The sequence below is a fragment of the Cibotium barometz genome, chromosome 8 (assembly GCF_041138505.1).
Source record: "Cibotium barometz isolate CiBa-2024 chromosome 8, ASM4113850v1, whole genome shotgun sequence".
NCBI classification, from domain to species: domain Eukaryota; kingdom Viridiplantae; phylum Streptophyta; class Polypodiopsida; order Cyatheales; family Cibotiaceae; genus Cibotium; species Cibotium barometz.
The window spans coordinates 39623574-39644733 of record NC_141053.1 but is presented as its reverse complement, the minus strand read 5'-3'; the positions used below and the strand labels follow the sequence as shown (position 1 = coordinate 39644733).

Sequence of the window (21160 nt, the reverse complement as noted above, 5' to 3'; positions counted from 1 at the left end):
AAAAGTTGCTCGCCCTTGCATCCCAACATTATGAGACGCAGATTGCATACATGGAGCAATACTTGGCTCCCCACTCCATCTCCTTTCCCCATTGCCCCAATGATCGATGGGTGCCTGTTAACCTGCTTAAGTACATTCAACAATATGCTCGCCCCTACATCCAGTGCCTTGAACACTTCATCAACATCTACATCCCCACAGGAGCTTACTGTACCTTCAATAAGCAGGAGGTGAAGAGGATGGGGAAGGGCAATTTAGGAACTAGGTTCCTCTCATGGCTCGCCACTTTTGCGTTCCTCATCAGCGAGCGATGAGGATTCAGATGAGGAGGTAGAGATACGTGCATTGTAGTTGGCAGGGTATTTGAGGGATGACAAGGAAGTGAAGGCAGTAGGAACGAGTGCTAGTGTGGAAGAGCAGCTTGCATCAGAGCACTTTCAAGAGGGTGCACAATCTACAGAGCTAAACAGCCCATTGTAGTAGAAGATGCGGGGCCATCTTCCCCACACGAGGAGAGCAAGGTGCTGCCAGAGCTTGAGATCAATCTCTTGAGCACCATTGTGGTGAAAGGTGAAGAATACTTATTTCTTCATGACTTTGAAAAGGCAGCTGGCTTGAGAATGGATGAATGCTTGGGCATTATATGCACGCGATGTGAGGTGGACCTTGATATGTCCAACCTTGGTCCTCACCTAAATAGTGCTATATTACCCCTTGGAGAATCTATCGCACGCAGAGATAGTTGCTTTAGTCAAGGAAACTGTGGTTGAGACCGCGGAGCAAGCCCTAGTTCTAGAGGAGGAATTCACAACCTTACAAGACAAGCTAGAGGCTGAAAATGGAGTGATGGAGGAGACCAAAGTACCAAAAAAGAATGAGGCTAAGTCCTCAATTGACCTCTCCTCCCCCACCAGCACTTTGGCAAAAGAAGACATTGAGCAAGAGGTAATAATCAACCTTTTACAACCTAGAAACGTTTGTAATTATATATAGGAAAATATTTTGATTTTTTCCTTTGATTGCAGAGGGTGGTTGAAATTGATGCATTTGCTGGGAGAGGCAGCAACAGCAGAGACCAGGCGAAGGTCCATGGACATGTTCCTACGTTGGCACACTATCTTGGTTAACTTCCTGTGGATGGCATCGCCATTATCCACAGGAACTACACCCCTCAATGTGCCTTCACTCTCTTCTTTTTGGAAGCCCTCTCTAAGGTGCTCTGTGTAGCCTCTATGGTGACACAGAGCACCAAATGTATAGTTCTGATTAAAAAATCCCTTGCTTTTGATGTTTTTGGTTTTGGATTTAGGGGTAAGCTTCTTGCTCGTATAGGTTAGCCAAAAGCATAGGCATAGAGGATCCTCAAGAAATAGCCCAATCACTCCTTGAGCACAAGTCTCTGCCCAATAACAAGAGAAGGAAGCTCAATATTGTAAGAAAGCTTTTGTAAAGATGATGTATCACTTCTTATTTATGAATATAATATAATTTTTGCAAACTTATTTTCATCAAGTATATCATTGTTTTTTCTAGTTTGTACCATCAATGTTTTTGTGAATGCATCAAAAATGACATTGGGAGCCTGGGGGAGCAGTGCCAGAACAGTGTGAATTTTGAGCCTCCACCGACCGCTGCTGTAGAGCCCAAATTCGCACAGTTTTGGCACAGCTTTCCTAGCCCTTCAGAAGCAATTCTGATGCATTGGATGACAAATAATGTAATTTTACACATGATTAAAGCTATTTTTATCTTATAAACTATTGTTTTTCACAATTAGTGTACTCAACTTCATTATAAATGTATCACAAATGATCCTGAGTGGCTAGGGGAGCAGTGCCAGAACAGTGTGAATTTTGAGCCTTGCACCGTCACTGCACAGAGTCTAAATTCGCACTGTTCTGGCATAGCTTCCCCAGCCCTCCAAGAGCAATTCTGATGCATTGGATGATAAACACTATATTTTTACACATGATTAAAGATGTTTTTATCTTATAAACTACTGTTTCTTACAATTAGTATGCTCAACTTCATTATAAATGCATCAGAAATGATCTTGAGTGGCTGGGGGAGCAGTGTCTGTGCGAATTTTGAGCCTGCACCATTGCTGCAGAGCCTAAATTTGCATTGTTTTGGCATAGCTTCCCCAGTCCTCCAGGAGCAATTCTCATGCATTGGATAACAAACAATGTAATTTTACACATGATTAAAGCTGCTTTTATCTTATAAACTATTGTTTCTCACAATTAGTGTACTCAACTTCATTAAATGCATCAGAAATGATCCTGAGTGGCTGGGGAGCAATGCCAGAACAGTGCGAATTTTGAGCCTGCACCGTCGCTGCAGAGCCTAAATTCGCACTGTTCTAGCATAGCTTCCCGAGTTCTCCAGGAGCAGTTCTAATGCATTGGATGATAAACACTATATTTTTACACATAATTAAAGGTGTTTTTATCTTATAAACTACTATTTCTCACAATTAGTGTGCTCAACTTCATTATAAATGCATTAGAAATGATCCTGAGTGGCTGGGGAACGATGCCAGAACAGTGCAAATTTTGAGCCTGCACCGTCGTTGGAGAGCCTAAATTCACACTGTTCTGGCATAGCTCCCCAATTAGTGTACTCAACTTCATTATAAATGCATCAAAAATGATCCTGAGTGGCTAGGAAGCAATGCCAGAATAGTGCGAATTTTGAACCTGCACCGTCGTTGCAGAGCCTAGCATAGCTTCCCCAGTCCTCCAGGAGCAATTCTGATGCATTGGATGACAAACAATGTAATTTTACACATGATTAAAATTGTTTTTATCTTATAAACTATTGTTTCTCACAATTAGTGTACTCAACTTCATTATAAATGATCCTGAGTGGCTGGGGGAGTAGTGCCAGAACAGTGCGAATTTTGAGCCTGCACCGCCGCTGTAGGGCCTAAATTCGCACTGTTCTGGCATAGCTTCCCCAGTCCTCCAGGAGCAATTCTAATGCATTGGATGATAAACACTATATTTTTACACATGATTAAAGGCATTTTTATCTGATAAACTACTGTTTCTCACAAATTAGTGTGCTCAACTTCATTCAGAAACGATCCTGAGTGGGTAGGGGAGAAGTGCCAGAACAGTGCGAATTTTGAGCCTACATCACCATTGTAGAGGCCAAATTCTCACTGTTCTAGCACAGCTTCCTCAGTCCTCTAGGAGCATTTCTGATGCCTTGGGTGACAAACTGGCACATGATAGACACTCCATGTTAAACAAACATGATGACACCGAGACATTGTAAGAGAAACTTAAAATTTTAATTATCAGAAGGTTACCATCTAAGATCTCTAGATCGTGTCTCGCTCGCCTCAAATGAGCCGAGCTAGTTGCATGTCCTTTTGGCAGATATGGTAATCCTCTTTGCATGTATTGCAAGCAGGTTGGTGTCTTCAAAAAGCCCAACAAGGTAAGCCTCAGAGGCTTCTTGCAATGCTTCAAGGGCAATCCCCTGCACACGGAACTCTATTCTATATCGTTGGAGAATCTCCTTCATTGTGCGAGCGAAAGGGGCTCTTCTTATCAGCAACTTAGTGTTCCTCTGATAAAACTTGATTTCTTGTAGAGCCCTATGCCCTTGGCGCATCCTTATCCTTGGAGCTCTCTGTGTTGTGTTAGTGCGTTGGCGAGGTTGGAACTTTCTTGTCTTGAAGAGCTTGACCTTTCTACGCTTGCACACACTTGCAAGAACCTCCTCTTGGTCTCTCTCATAGTCTGAATCCTCCTTCTCCTGTTGTTGATGTGGTACCTGTGTATTCCTCCTGGGTAGATAGGGGACCTTGTCCTAGTAGTAGGGTCTTGCCACCTATGGTGCTACGCAATGTAGGAATGTTTTCACCAACCCAGTCGAACTGCTCATCATCGGCCTCTGTGTCTTGATCTCTGGGGTGGCTGCATTGTGGGGTCTTCTTCACATGCTTGCTCCCACTAGAAGGGCCTACATGTGTGTGTGCTAGTGTTGCTGTGGGAGGAGGGTTGGACTCTGGTGATCCCATTGGGCGTCCTAGAATCCAAAAGGGGTCACTCTCTTCCGTGGTGTCGCCAGTATGTGGTCATTGGGTGCCTTGCACTGTGTTCTATGAAGGCATGGTAACACATGCGGTGTTCTTGGTGCATGCCATATCCATGTACGACTATGCTAACGTAGTGATGTGCTGGTGTCCTTACGTGGGTGTCTACGTAGATCTTGAGCTCAAGCTCTCTAAAAAAGTGAAATAAAAATGAAGTGAGAGAAGGAACTATTAATAGTTTTTTTTAAGGGCAAAGAAAAAAACCTAACTAAACTTATTTTCTTAGCCTTATTACATGTAGATTTTTGCTGGTACGTGCACAACCCAACGCCTCCCTTGTCTCCTCATTCGTCCATGCCAACAAGCACCATGCCTATAGGGAGCATTGGTCTACAACCATTAAAGCCAAGCATGACTTTTTGCAGCCTTGCGTGCCTCTTGCGCAAACTTAGATTGTTGGGCCCACTCCCTAACCAATACCCTTCCAAAGATTGTGCGATAAAACCAATTGAACATCTCTTGTAGATAGTTTGTACGTGTTCCTCCTGCAGAAGCTCCCCCTCCATGTCTTGTATTTTTGAAATAAACCCCTCTTGCTTTATAATGTTATTTCTCCATCCCTTGGGTGCTCCACATGGAGAATATGGGTTTGCCAAGCTCGACTTGTAGTCAATCTTCTACAGTATCCTAACAAGCCAAGATCTCCTTCACCAACAAATTGCATAAAAGATGATAAATTGCGAAAAGGAGGGTTTGCTCTTAATGGAGGGTCAAGTGGATAGAGATGTCCATCAACCCAAAGATCTATATTTTTCTCCTTGGCTATCCTACGAGCTTGGACAGATTGTGCATCATTAGGATGGGTTTTTTTAGAGCTGCCATACTCTTCAGGAATACGAATGTGTAAATCAACCTTTCGTTTTCTAGCTTCACAAGGGGTTACACACACAGCTTGCAAAGGCTCCATAGCTAAGCAGAGGAAGAAGCTAAAGCAGAGTGATCCTCATAGAGAGAGAGAGAGAGAGAGGGGGGGGGGAGTGAGTGAGAGAGACTGTTAAAACTTTGCTATTGCAGGTTTAACACAAAAAGTGTTCTTCATCATACCTATATCATCCTCGAGCGAGGAAGATGGAAAAATTGGCTTCAAAAGGCTTACATCACCCTTTGATAAGTCCAAGGATGATGAGAAGCAGGAAGTGGGGCATACAACTGACTTTTATATTTGTACCCCCAAATAAAATTTTGCTCCCTGGCAAATTATGTTCACACAAAGCGGGAGCCTATTGGGAAAATATAACTCCCACAAGCAAGGACTTAATATTCACGTGATCACAAGATTTTTTGTGATAATAACACATGTGAACAAGTTATTCACATGTTCTCATGTTACCGTTCACAAAATAATAGGTCACTTGCCATTTGGGAACCCCTTAAAAGCTTGGCTACACATGGGAATAAGCTATTCACATGTTCTCATGTTACCATCTTCACATAATAGCAGGTCAGTGCCCACCTAAGAAGATTTTTTATGCCCGTCAAAGATAATTTTTTTAGGCCCTTGTGAAAGCTTTGTGAATATAACATGTGATCACAAGATTTTTTGTGTTATTAACATATGTTATTAACATGTTCACATGTTCTCGTTTACGTCAGTGAAATCCCTACCCACAAGTATAGTAAATATTAAAACCATACTAAAACATACCACATATTTCACCCAAAAAAAACTTAAAAAAAATATGAAGAGTTGAACACACAACAATATAAAGAGGATTCTTGAAAGCACAGAGTTTCATAACTCCTTTGGCTAGTGTACAAGTCTTGTGCAATGGGGATTTCACTTGATGCAACACCAATGCATCAATTCTCGATCCAAATTATCAAGAATGGTATTATCAGGGAATGTCCAGAATACCATCTTTTCAAACACACTCGCATTACTTTTCTACACCCTTAGGAGAGACTTGTTGTGGAGGTAATTTCATCAATTTATTTTTATGGCAATTCCATCCCATGGCTCCATGACATACATATAAATGGTTTATACTTCTTGATGCATCCCACCTCTGTTGGTGATGGATGTAGAATGTATTTTGAATATTGTGGGACCGCGTTACTCCAATCTATGGTAGGAGTAACACCACAAAAAGGTATGATGACTTGAGTATTCTTTATGCAATCAATGGACCTAACCAAGTAAGAACATCCCAAGAGGAGGCAATGGAGCACTGGAAGCAAGAGCGTTACCTTGTTCTCACCCAATCACTTTGTGAAATGCTCTTACCAACACACTATGTCTATTATGGATAGCAGTAGAGGTGAGTTTATAGATGATTTCTAGGGCATGAGATGCTTGACCAATTATTGATAGTACCTATGTCCTTTCATAGCCAAGATGCACAAGAGACCATTTCCTGTCATGTGTAGGCGCATAGACCAAGCTGATCTCTGTTGCAAAGAGTCTTTTCCTGACAAAGTGGTAATGTACCTCAATGTGCTTAGTGTGAGCATGAACACTGGGTTCCTCATCACAACTGCTAATGCGCTCTGGCTGTCAGTGAAAATCGTAGTGCTAGACGACTGTTCAACACCCAAATCAGTCATAAGATGTCTCAGCCACACACACTCAACTGTATCTGTAAAAGCTGCCTTGTACTCAACTTCACAGCTAGAAGTGGCCAATGTAGGCTGCTTCTTGCTAAGCCATGACATACATGAATCACCAACAAGGCAAACAAAAAAATCCACTAGTGGACACTCGTGTGTCATAACATCCGGCCCAATCTAAATCACTAAAAGCATGCAGCTCTAAGTCACCCTCCTTTTGGATAAAATAATCCAAAATATTGAGTGCCCTGTAAATAGCAAAAAACCTACTTAATAGCTTTCCATTGCTTTGTACTTGAGCTATGCATAAATCTGCTCAACTGTGAGACTGCATACTATATATATGGCCTCGTGTTGCATACATAAAGAAGGGATCCAATAACCTGCTGATACAAACTAGCATCAAAATAGTCTCCTGCATCTTGAAGACTAAGTCGAGTACCTGTCAGCATTTTTCAGCTCCCTTCAGAGGATGTAAGCATTTTTCAGCTCACGCATGCGTACTCTTATTTATCTTCTTGTATATTGTCATGTTGATCTTATTTATGCCTTGATGAATTGTGATGGCAGTTTCCATCAATGTCTCGCTACGTGGACCTAGACGTCCAAATGTTTAGGCAGGAAACGATTACGAAATTGATCGAGGTCGCTGAAGTTATGCCTCCAGACGGCCCAGTGGACTTCATCCCGCCCAATCCACGAGGGGGGATAGGCCCCCCTGAGCCTCTTACATGGGCTCCGTACTTGGGAGAAGAGCCATGGCTCCATCCTGAAGCCGATACCTATGGGTTCCAGTAATAAATAGTTTTTTCCTTCTTCCAACAAATGTACGTTTGTAAATATGCAGCTACACATGTACATTTATATTTTTTTACACATATTTAGTGTTATTGGAGAGAGAACATCAATTGTAAATGCACTTTTAATTCGAAAATCAGAGGATCAAATTTGCTACTGTGTTCCTTCATTGCTTGTTTTCTTACTTTAAGCCTTTTTTGTGTACATAAAAATTCAATTGGGAAATTTTTATCTTCATTACATTGTTTTAAACAATAAAGCATTACAAAAGCAATGTTCTGAATAGATAAGTTTATTGCATATGGAAAATATATTATCACCGTATACATGGTCACATCATATATCTTCTAGTGCCTCCAATTCATGTGGGGCTGCAACATCTTTACAAATGATCTGATGCTCTCTTCTTTTACTTAGCTTCCGACCATCGAGCTTGAAGCAAAATTGATCTAGAGGATTCTGAATAGCTACTTCTAATTCCTTCCTAACATATTCGAGAGTCCAATTCTCTTCCACTTCCAATGTCAATGATGGGTGACCCTGTTGAATCATAACTATATCTATCAAGCAAGAGTGGCTGCCATCTCTTGTATCTTGGTCCATGCTTTCCCAGTTGTTGTTGATCCATCGCCACCTTCTATAAGTAAATGACATGCACAGATGTTGCCTGGCAATATAGTATCTGATTCCAAAATATCATTAGGATAATTTTTTGAGTATAATCAAATAAGTGTTGTAACTGTTTCACAAAAATACATTTAAATGTTATAACACTCACCGAAATGCAATGTCGGAGGTGTTCAATCGACATTCGATCAAATCATCTCCCTTTGATGATTTCACTCTCCAACCTTTGTCAAACAAATGATCAAGCCAGGCTTCATCTATATCTTTGCACACAAAAGTTGTTCTAGTTTTTCTCAATTGTTTACAATCAAAAAATAAATCAACAAAGCATGCAATTGGAACAAACAAACTTAAGTGGACATTTCTTGCACCAATGCTAGGCTTCATAGCACATTTAATATCATTAAACATTTTGGTCCTGTATGACTCTATCACTTCTGTATCAAGCAATGGCCACTCAGGACTATCAAGTGCGGGCAACGGAATACGTTTCAACTTTCCATGTCGACTCGATTGAGTGGGCAAGGTATAAAATGAGTCATAGAAATATGTTCTACTTCTTGCGAGATCACTTGGTGCATGACCTTCATATTGAAGTTCCCCCACCTCACCATGTATGACATCCAAGAATCCCGTCAAGCATTGTGCAGACTCCCACTCCTGAAGATTGGATGGGTACAAATCTGTGCAAGGCAAAAAAATGTATACACCTTATTTGCAACATTGAAATACAAAACACAAGCACTTACAATGTGGTCTACGTCTTGGAAGTCCTTTCAATGGTCCCACGTTGATCTCTTTTTGCATGAATACATGCTAGATCAACACTTCTTTGACAGTTTTCCCTCCTAGTGCCATCTTAAAGTCAAGGATCCTTCCTTTCCAATGTTTGGCCAAGTCTTCAAATGCCTTTCCCTTCACTCAGTAGTGGCCATGTTTTCCTGGCTGCATAGTGACCCAAGAGTACTTCATGTATACTTGGGGAATCCATTCTTTATTCTCGTCTTTTATGTTATACAACACAACAGATGAGATACTGCTCCTTGCTCGTTTCAGTCCACTTTCGGGTGCAATGAGAGACTAACAGACGTATGAGAAAGAAGAAGTAGCAGAAAGTGGATGACTGAGCTAACCACTTTTGTGGATCAAGGAGGGAAGAAGAAATGAGGGACGGTGTGTTCTTTTGGGCACCAAAGATGTTTCGAGATTCAAAAGTGGAACCAAGTTGAGGGAATAACCAGGAGAATGTGTATCTATCTATTCCAAGCATTCAAGCTTCATTAGTTCTAGGGGTGGTGGAAAGAATTTTTTAGTGCTCCACGTCTAACACAGGAATGTGGAAAACATTCTTTTATTGTGTTAGGTGCTGACAAAAAAACGGTTTTAAATATTTTAAGACAAGGTGATGGTTTTTTTTAATATTTCATGAAGATAAGAGATTCTCCACGTTTTAGGTGGGTTTATACAGAGGTCCCACCACCGGTGAATATCGTTCGTAGATTTCATGTCACTCAATCTATGTGTCTATTATTATATTATTATTGAAACAACCCTCTTTTGAGTCCAGAATTTTCCTAATGAATAATTGGGTTGTGCAAGTGAACATCTTACACATGTCTACTATAGCAAGTTACATCCAAGTAGTTTGAATATCACTATGAACCAAGAACATGTACATTTGCTTTACCTTTCTTCTAGCTTTTTGGGAATTTATGTGCTTTCAAAGAATCTTTTTGAAAAGCATTGTTTATTCCACCAATGCAAGTTGAAAAACTTGACCTTTCCACACCTTTACCTTAACCTTTCCACACATATTTACCTTATGAGATGTTAGTTGGTTATTCCACGTTTACTCTTTATGTAAATGTAGAGATAAGTGTTACACCAAACCTTAAAGTCATACATAATGCGATAGGAAATTTTGGTTTCACCTAATATGTAAGAGTTATTGCCTTTGTTGAATCCCTCCTCAAGGTCCATTTAACCAAGAACTTGATTGGACTTAACCTTATAGTGGTGAAAACTCCTTGGAAATGACACCAAAATTTTCTTTACCAAATAGTTATAGGCACACAAGCGTCTTCCCAAGGTTCACCATCAATGTGAGTAGCTACACTATTGTGGTGGGGCTAGAGAAGGCTAACGGTGGTTCACTAGGTCTACTCATTCCTCCTTCTTCTAGATATCACTCAAAAGAGTTTGCACCTAACTAATGGATTGGTGATCAACACCATAATTCTACATGCTCCTACTCCTACTAATATCTTCTCCCTCATACTCTTCTAAGTGGTGGTTCATCCAGGGTTTCTATGCATCAGTGATCATGTTCCTCAAAGAATCTAAATAAGTGAGCTCCATAAGGCTTATCTACTTCTTCTGGAACAACTTAAGGATGCATATCAATGCAAGTGCGAGATGAGTGCAAGACAAATGCAAGACAAATGCAAGGCAAGTGGGTCACCTTAAGAGAAACAAGTTATGCCTATTCTACTCTCCTCCTACTTCCTTCCCAAAAAATTACCTACTTATGCATAATCCTTCCCACTCCATGCTACACAAGATGAATATAAAATGCAAGATTACACTTCCAATGGGACACATGCTAGCATTTTCATAATCCCACAATTTTATTTGGCTTCCCAAAATATAACCTATGCTAATCTCGCATAGCTGGCTAGTCCCACTCACTTCTCATACCCTAGCTTCACTTCACTCAAGGTAAAGATTTCAAGCAAGAGAGTTTACCGATTCACTCAAGAGAAACCTAATCACGCTTCCCATACACAACCTACAGTTTCATTCTTAAGAAAACCACACACAACCTATAGCTTTACAACTTCAGCTTAATTTAAGGAAAACCTCAATTCTCAAGCATGCTTAGGTTTTTTCTGATTACCCATCGAGGATTGTCATTGGTCAGTGTGGTCTCACAATCCACCTTGAATTCGGTTGTTGCAAGTGTACAAAGTTGTGTAATGCCTTTATCTTGCAAAACCCTTAAGAAAATCTTATTCACATCAATATGATTATACAATAAAGTTAGATGCTTTTTTACCGGCTCCTTTACATTATTCCTAGGGTTCCTCTTGCCATTGAGGGACATATAGGCTATCAATGTACATGCATGGTGTTCAGCTCATCCATGTGATCCACGTATAACAATATTGAACTCTTTCCATGGAATTATGTTCCCATTGGAAACCTCTCTCACAAAAAAAAAATCATCTCCTTGCCTAATGTGGCAAAAGAAGATCAAATCGTTTACAAAGACTTTTTTTATACACAACAAATTTCAGCTTCCTTCCATTATTCTATTAATAGTCAAGGTTGTGGAAGTTCTCTTTTTTTATGAAATACCAAGGTTGGGTTTTTTCCAAAGCTTGACTGATAATAAAATGAAAACTTTTTTCAGCCCTTTAAATATTTGTATATTGACATTAAAAGGTTAATTTTCAAATAGTCATCAACAAGATTTGAAAGAGGCTCCCTACATACACAACATTTGCTTACGTGATTGTGTTCTTATGTATATATTATATTGAATAACACCTAGCACCTTATATCTTCCATGGTAGATGCTACAAGATTTTCTATCTCAAATTTGTGCCCATAGAGAGGTCAAATGTGATAAATGGGTCATGTAGGTGAATGTCTTACACATGTCTAGCCAATCAGATCCAAAGAGTTTAAACATCACTATGAATCAAGAACATGTACATTTGCTTTACCTTTCTTTTGATTTTTTGTGAATTTATGTGCTTTTAAGAACCTTTTTGAATACCCTTGTTTAGTCCACCAATGCAAGTTGAAAAAATTCACAAGGTTCCATATCCTTTGCTACCTTGTATTAAATGTGTCTAGTCACAAGCATACCCATTCCAAGCAACTTGGGGGTACCACATGTAAGTTCCTAGAACAATTGTTTAAGGTGTTCTTGTGAGGTTTAATTATCTAAGAGCTCAACCTAAAATATCTCAAAGAAAGATATGGAGTGTGAGAGGGTGGTACCTTCACAAAAAGTAGATGAAAACTATTGTAGTGCATACTTGGGTAAAATGGACAAACCTAAATATGAGTGTGATCCGTTGTTTTTGAAAAAGGAGGTTGATGTGAGAAAAGGAGCTAGTAGTGGAAGGCTTTACAATCTTACTTTGTGTGCATGAATTGGGTTGTAAAATTATATACATGTGTGCGTGTTGTAAAATTATATACATGTGTGTATGTGTTGTAAAATTATAAGTGTGTGTGTGTGTGTTGGGGAAGGGAGGGTACACAACATACAACTTGTGTACTCGTGTGTGTGTGTGTGTGTGTGTGTGTGTGTGTGTGTTGGGGAGGGGGCACACAACTTGTTACACACATACAACTTGTGTGTGTGTGTGTGTTGCTCTTACTTGTGCCTTTCAACGTCTTTAAAATCAAACCAACTGGACTTTCTTCTTGATTAAGCAAGAGAGGATGGTGCAAATCACACATGTTTAACCGTGATGATGATGATCAGCAAAAGCGGAACTAGTACGCTAATAATTTTATATTATTGTTTTGATGATACAATGTTGTTGCTTGGAGATACTACGATAAAAAATCAAGGCGCGTGCAGCAGGCTAAGAGCTAAGGAGTACCTACTAAAGGTGATCAAAATATCAAGAAAAGGCGAGCTTGTGACCAGAACAGGCTTTTTTTCTAAAATGTACGTAAGTGTCGTATTGCATTTGTCTGCATGGGAGCAACAGCACTATTATAAGGTGGCTACAGGTAGTGTTGCGATTCATCTCCACACACACACACACACACACACTCGCGCGCGCGCGTGCTGTATCATAGATTTAATGATCTTCTCTTCTTCGCAGCCTAATTAGCTGTAGTATCATTAGAGAAGAAATTGATTCTAATCATCCGCCTTAATTCGATTTAATGATCTTCTCTTCTTCGCAGCCTAATTAGCTGCAGTATCATTAGAGAAGAAATTAATTCAAATCATACGCCTTAATTATTAGATATGGCCAATCAGCAGCTACTGCTCCTGCAGCTAATTGTTTTTAATCTTATCACACTTCTCAAGCTTGCGCACACACAAGAAGCTGCAGTTAATAACATCCCTGCATTGTTCCTCTTTGGAGATTCTATTGCTGACACTGGCAACAATAACTGGCTCTTCACATTAGCCAGAGCTGATTTCTCTCCTTATGGAGAGAATTTCATGGATAGTGTCCCCACTGGACGATTCACAGATGGCCTGCTGGCCGTTGATTATCTTGGTGAGTTTTAAAGAAAAATGCAGTTAACTATCAGAGTGTATGCTGATGGGTAATATTATTAACTGCCTGTAATAATATATCAATACCACCCCATCTTCTTTTTCTTTGACATAGCTTTTTTTATCAAGGAATTTTTTTATTGGGACATGGCTACATGATTGAGGCTCCATTAATACAATATGTTCCTGAGATTTTAAAAATTTATAAGTAGAATAAAATATTATATATATCACACAGAGCTAGCAAAAATTCTAGCTTATCAAGGGTTTAATTGACATTACATTTGGTCTGTGTTTTTTTTTTTAATCTCTATTTTATTTGTGACTAAGTGCAAAGGCTTTGCATGAATTAGAATTTATTAGAAAAATTACAATTCATGATGGATTACAATTTCATATGCAGCCACATTTCTTGGGCTTCCACTTGTGCCCCCTTATGCGCTTGCTGGGGATAACATTATGCATGGAGTATGCTTTGCATCAGCAGGATCAGGAATACTTGATACCACAGGAGATCTTTATGTAAGCCAGCAATGAATAATATCTACTGTTGCATGGCAATGTACTCAAATACTCCATTAATTAAGCTCCTTATTAGCTTGATTAATGGCAATGTACTTAAGTACTCCATTAATTAAGCTCTTTATGTAAGCCAGCAATAAATAATATCTACTGTTGCATGGCAATGTACTCAAATACTCCATTAATTCAGCTTCTTGTGAGTTTAACTACTAACTACATTTGGTGAATCAAATTTTGCATTTTTTTCCCCCTTCAAAACAACCTTTCAGGGACAGCATATACCATTATCACAGCAAATTAAGAATTTCAATGAAGTGAGGACAAAACTAAACACCACCCTCGGTGCTGAGCAAGCTTCACTACTCATCTCCAAGTCCCTCTATGTTATTATTACTGGGAGCAATGACTTCTTCAGCTACTACCATGCAAGCTCCATCGTTATTAATTCTAATCAAAGTGATTTTCAACAGTTTCCACCAACATTTCAAGAAAATCTCTTGTCTCAACTGCTGGAGAAGATACAGGTAGCTTTTTATTGCCTTGAAAAGCTATACTAACTAATAATGGTCTAAAACCCAACTTTAAGGTCTAGTATGGGCCTTGAACCTTTTCTAGCAAGTTTGGATAAAAATCTGTCTTGTGGTCTAAAACCTGCTTTTAAGGTTATCATGGGTCTTAAACCTCTTCTAGCACAGATTGTAGAAAATGCAATAATAGTGCAAAATCTGCCCAAAAGTTTGATTATTTTCTTCAATATTTGTGGGTTTCATCAAGAGTGAAAAGGAAGTGTGTGTGTGTGTGTTTCCTAAAATTAAGAACGGTGTTAAAACCATCTTTAATTAAGGTCTAGCTGTATGGGTGCTAAACCTTTTCTTGCAAGTTTGGTTAGAATCTTTGCATGCTTAATTAATATTAATACTTGATTAACTTTCTACGTGGTATTGGGAAACAGGATTTATATGCCCTCGGTGCACGCAAAATTGTGGTGTTTTCAGTTCCGGCAGTGGGTTGTGTGCCGTACATGCTCTACAAATGTCAGGGCCAATGTGCTTCCGCTCTCAACGAAGCAGTCAAGAGCTACAACGCCGCATTGCTCGAAAACATAAAATGTCTGCAAGCAGGCAACCTATCAGACGCACACTTGGTCTATGGCAATGCTTTCGATTTAGCATTAAAAATGCTGCGCAACTCCACCGCATATGGTAATTAGATCTTAACCCTTGATTAACACCGTCTAATTCTAACTTCTGCAACTACGCTAATGATCAAGATAGTTCGAGCTAACGTATTACGGTAATTATGATCTCGAACATCATATGGTAAGATCTTAACCCTTAATTAACACCGGCTAATTATAACTACCCTAATGATCAAGATAGTTCGAGCTATAAACGTATTATTACGGCGATTATGATCTCGAACTATGTTAATCATTAGCCTAAGCAGCTTGTGAGACGTACTGCCAAATGAGGATAATAAAAAACCGTTAATTAACCCAGCACACTATAATTATAAGCTGATGTTTTGGATACAGCGCAAATTCACAGTATATTAATCGTGTTTTGTGTGCTAATGGACTCATTGATTAGGCGCATGGGTTGATAATTATAATTATTGATCAGGAATGAGCGATGCGAAGACGGCATGTTGCGGGTGGGGGGAGTACAATGGCGCCACACCATGCATTCCTCTGATCGATCAGGTGTGCGCAAACGCGTCGGAGCACGTGTTCTGGGATTATGTCCACCCGACGAGCGCCGCCTACCGCGTTGTGGCCGAGCGCCTGTGGGCGGGCACGGAAGAGGACATCACACCTCTCAACTTCCAACAACTGTCGCTCCTCTGAGCAGTACGCCATATGTGAACCCGTGACCAGCTTGCCATGGTGGGCGCAGCGCTTGCTTTCCGCCAGAATAAAAAAAAGCATGCAGAGCTCTCGTGACAACCAAATATGTCCCCGTAGGAACATGGTACACCCCCCCACCTTTGTCACACCACACCCATGCATTTGCAAATATGACGCCTCCATGCACCCCTTGCTCTTTGGAATCTTTCCTTCATTCATTTATTGCTCTTGCTTTGTCTTCATGAATTGTGCTTGTGCCCCCTGTTTTAACCAAATGAATTTCCAAAGTTTATAATGTACTTGTGGTTTGGAAATGGTACACAAATGTGCTCTTGCTTATTGACTTTTCTCGCTCACCACAACTTTCAAGTTTGTTCGCAAGCACTGCTGAATATATGCAAGTGTGTCATTATGTTGCTTTCTTCAAAGGCATGTTTTACTAAGGCCATGATTTTGCATTAAGTCTCTAAGCCTTTGGAAACATAAATTGAGGTCTCCTTTGAGCACGAACACACGGACATGGACTAGAATTGTGATGGTGGACACATTGGAATGTTGGGATATTGGGTCTTTCCCATGGAGCTCGAAATGAGGAGTGCCATCATGGAATGCATGTGTGTTTTGACGAGAGCATCGAAAGTGCATGCACACATGGATGTGAGTATAGAGTTATTGGAGATGCCAATCTACATCTTATTGAAAGAAAGCAACATCTAGATTAGCCTAGATTAGAGAGACCAGCCTAGGTTTAGAGAGGAGAAAAGGGTAATTTCTCATATTCAAGTAATTATCAAAGTTAACAAGAGATTAGGGCCTATATTCACTTATACACTGGGCCACCCTTTCACGCTACACTTAAAAGTATCCATGGGCATGCCCAATCCTAGTCCAACCCTTGGCCCCTTTCACATCCTCTTCATCCCTTGGCCTTGGGCCCAAATTGACTTAAGTCCCTTTCACTTTGTTAAAAACCATCCCCTAAGAGGTTTTGTCCTCGAAACCTTAGGTATACATGTACAAACTCGCATGGATGGAGAATACCAGCATGAGCCATGTATGTGGAGCCGAAAAATATATGTATGGTTGTAAACTACCCCCAACGCCCTCAAATCAAGCCATATCATGTACTTCATAATGGCATATGCACTTCATGAAGCTTTCATGCATTACGCATCCAAAATCAAAAGGTATAGGGCTGTCTCTGAACATTGATTTTCAAAAATTCCAGCAACCCATAATCACTATTTTAATGCACCGATTGACTCTTCAAAGGTAGCCAAAGGACAACTTATCAAAAGCTTTGACCTCCGAGATTAAAAGGCAAATTGAGAGACCAATGATCAAACCTCCTCAAGCACAAGTAGCCACCCAGATCAAAAGGATAGATACTATAATCTCCAATCCATACAATGCTACCACATATATCGGGGTCGAAAGGAAAGCATATTGGTATATCCATCAATCCGAAACATAAATCCAATACGCCATGTGCAAGAGTACCTCCATCATCCGAGGGTAATACACCAAACCCATGGCATGCCACATAGTCATACACCATGCATCTCACATGACAAGTGGTTCATCCAAAAATGAATGCTCCAATCTCATAAACCACAAAATCACTTTGGCATCCACAAAGCTCGAAGGTACTAGCTTCGGTATGAACATAAGCATCATTCTCAAAATCCACATGCTCCCTACCAATGCATACATCATCATTGGCATGTATAGTATGTGTAAGATTCCTATAATAGCCAAAATCGCCACCAAAAGTAGGATCATATGTCTCCTCAAGTATATCAGCATGAACATAGGGACATGGACTAGAATTGTGATGATGGACATGTAGAAATGTTAGGATATTGGGTCTTTCCCATAGAGCTCAAAATGAGGAGTGCCATTATGGAGTGCATGTGTATTTTGATGAGAGCATCGAAAGTGCATGCACACATGGATGTGAGTGTAGAGTTATCAAAGACGCTAATCTACATCTTATCAAAAATTTCAATGATGGAGATAGAATTATCCTTGGAACAAGAATCTGACAACTACATGATCAAATACATAGGCACTATCGGACACTAGTTTCAAGAAACCTTGTGTTTTCTTTCTTGCAATTTCAACAATGGAGATAGAATTATCCTTGGAACAAGAATTTGATGACATCTTCATGATCAATGCATAGGCAATAGGCAAACTAGAACACAAATTTAAAGCAAGATTGTGTTTGCTTTCTTGCAAGGTTTCCACATATGGAACTTACTTGGACATGTTGCACAACATCTTCATCAGTGTGACATGAATATATGTGTAATTCAAAGAGGTGGCACAATCTATGAGAAAGTTAACTCTGTGAATCAAATAGAGGCAATCAATCATCCTATGTTTCATGCAAGCTTGCCACCTCAAGGCATTTACTTGGATAACATACCTATGCAACTTCGTTATCAATGTGACATGCGTATATGTAATTCCATCATCAACCAAAGAAGGTGGCACAATCTATGAGAAATCCAACTCCTTGTAGATCAAAGCTATCCTTATGCAGTAAACTATGTCCAAGATTTGTGTCATATGCTCATACAGACAACAAATCATCCTATGCTTATGTTTGTTACTGCTAGTCTAAGTGTAGTCTAATTAGTGAGGAGCACAAAGGCCTATGCAATAGGTCAGACTTGAAGATATAGATATGCACCCTAGGAGAGAGAACCCTAGGACTTGGGCTCTTGTTTGGATAGGAGCTGTGTTGGAAGCCATCAAATGTGACTCCTTGGAAAAAAGAAACACTATGGGTGTGTGGATGATTAAGAAGTACGAAAGCCCTAATGTACTGTGAAGAGTTTTTTTAATGGTGGTTTATAAAAAAATTTAGATAATTTATTCAATCTCTGGCCTATATGTTATAATAAATATTGGCTATGAGAGAGAGAGAGTCGGAGAGAGAGAGAGAGAGAGAGAGAGAGAGTCTACATAGTCAACCTGGCAGGAGGATTGGCATCCCAAGGAAGAGGTCATAGGTTTAAACCAAAGTCGCTATGGTGTGGTGCATCACGATGATGTAAGGAGTGGAAGGCGTGGGTGGGGGAAAGGGCACTTGTGGGTGTGTGCATTAAAATCTTACCTTAGAAAAGAATAGTAACCATAGTAGTAAAAGACACGACACTGTGAAACTTTATAGTATTTTTAAGAAGTTAAGGTATGTAAAATAACCCATTGGTAGAGCTTGCACTCCAAAACTAAGTTCATGAGTTCAAAACTCACCCCTCCCTCCCACTCTACTAAGGGGGGTGGGTAACATCTAAAAAATAAGTAAATCTATTCATGTTTTAAAAAAGGTGTACACCTTTGGAGTGGACATACAAAATGTAAAAACAAACAGATTCCTTTAGGAGGCCATTGATTGGAGAGCCTTCCTTTAAGATCAGTATGCACAATGAGAGCCTTTCATGCTTATTGATCTCACTACGCTATTATTAGTTCTTTTGGTGGAAAAGTGAGCATGAAACTAGGTGCTTGTAATGGCCATTTGAGTCTGAATTTGAAATCATCATGATCTATGATGAAAGGATTATAGAATGTCTATTATTCTTTCCATACTATCTTTCTTTTTGAGAGATAACTTCTTCATCCCTTCACACTATTACGTGATTAGCACGGTATGTTAGTATTAGCTTCACAACTCCTCAAAGTAGTTATATGTTTCACTGTCCACAGATCTTTATATGAACTCATATTTTTCAACAAGAAGGTAGAACTAGACCATCCTTTAGCTTTGAGACACCATGAGGTTTTTAGTACCAAGTAGTAGAGATCCCAAGGTATACAAATGTTGCATTTATTTGCAAGTTATATAATATCAAGGTATATAACAAGATGTTGCATTCATTTGCAATACCATACTTAAAAAGTTATGTTTTAGCGTGCAAGATTTGCATTGAAGGAGTATTGAAGGGCATGTATTGGGTAGTTTCCACCACATGCATCTTTACAAAGGCAACAAGCTTCAAAATAAATAGAAAAATTATCACTCAAGGTAGCACCTCACATGAATTGAGGTTAGCACCTCACCTGCACCCATCCACAAAAAACCCTAGGTTAAAACCAAAGAATTCTATTGGGTTTTCATAGCTTTATAAGCACTACCCAATTGTTATCTATGTCAAATTTAAATCCCTAATCATTATCTATATCAAAATTTGAGTTTACTTGGGTGTTGATCATAATTTGGTTAAGTTTTGAAAATTCATCTCAAAAGGTTTGTTTATAACGTGCTGCACTAGAAAGTCTATCTTGATGTTTAATGGATAAGATCATAATATATGAAATCTCACATAATCCTAATTATCATCAAAATAAGTAACCTTTTTGGAAAATGGATACATCATCAGGTAGTTTTCTTAGAAAGACAGTCTCTAGTAAGGTCCCTTAGATGATTATAACCAAACACTTGACACCTATGTGTGTGAACTCGAAGAGAAGAAGGGGAAACTTGGGGTTTCTAGGTTTTGAGAGAAATTTAAGGTTGAAGGGACTATTCATGCATGCCACCCATGTGGCATCATGCCTCCCCATCATATGTGAGAGTACCATGAGAGATAAACTTAAAGCATGGCACCTTTAAACTGGCACTAATGCCCCACGAATGTGACGATGATCTTGCCTCCCCCTTGTCCTATGCCAACAAGGTTGTCATGGGCGCTATCTCTAAGCTAACAATGTAGGAACTTCATCAAGATGTGGCCCCACCAATAAGCTTCAGAACTGCAAACTTAAGCCCTCTTAAGCGAGCTCCTCTATGCCAAGAAGGTCATCTTCTACTTAAAGATCAATATAAGCTTAGTTTAAAAGAACCAACAAGTGCATGACATATTTTCTCTACTTCATGGGAGGAGTTCCCACTGACATATTTTCTCTACTTCATGGGAGGAGTTCCCACTGACAATAAATTTAAGGGTGGTCCTCTTTTCCACCTTTCAAGGCTAGGTGCTCCTCCAAAAATTCCCCTTTGTAGTAGGACAATGATTCTATCAAGTTTTGATTGCCTCCATCACACCCAACATGTCATCACCTCTACTTATAGTGGTGATATGGTGCATGTTATGCTATGCTTCCCTTGCTTCGCATCAAAACATATCCTACAAAATTGATGTCTAGTCTAGGTCCATTTTTCCAATCTCCCCTAATATCTTGGGGAAGTCTTCTCCACCCCACCAATGTACTGATGAGCAAGGTGCTCGATGAGACCGAAGAGAACAAAGGGACCGCGGTGCAAGAAGGGCATGCATCCTTTGGGACACGCAAAATTCTATAGCAGACAACAAGATGGACTGAAGGATACTCCAAGATCGATATGTGCTTGAGTTTAAAAGAACCAGCAAGAGTGCGAGGTATTTCTCTACATCATGGAATGTAGCCATGATGTTTGTCAAATCCCCACGGATCTCCTCGTGAT

The 21160-nt window shown here is 39.7% G+C and overlaps 1 protein-coding gene across 1 annotated transcript; it reads left to right on the top strand.

The window, feature by feature from the left end:
- Positions 1-12840: 12840 nt before the first annotated feature.
- Positions 12841-16044, top strand: LOC147636247 (GDSL esterase/lipase At5g08460-like). The gene is made up of 5 exons (XM_086801682.1): positions 12841-13338; positions 13741-13859; positions 14129-14383; positions 14812-15061; positions 15482-16044. Exons 1-5 carry the CDS (start codon positions 13080-13082, stop codon positions 15703-15705), a joined length of 1107 nt encoding a protein of 368 aa, XP_086657808.1. The 5' UTR covers positions 12841-13079; the 3' UTR covers positions 15706-16044.
- The last annotated feature ends 5116 nt before the right edge of the window (positions 16045-21160 follow it).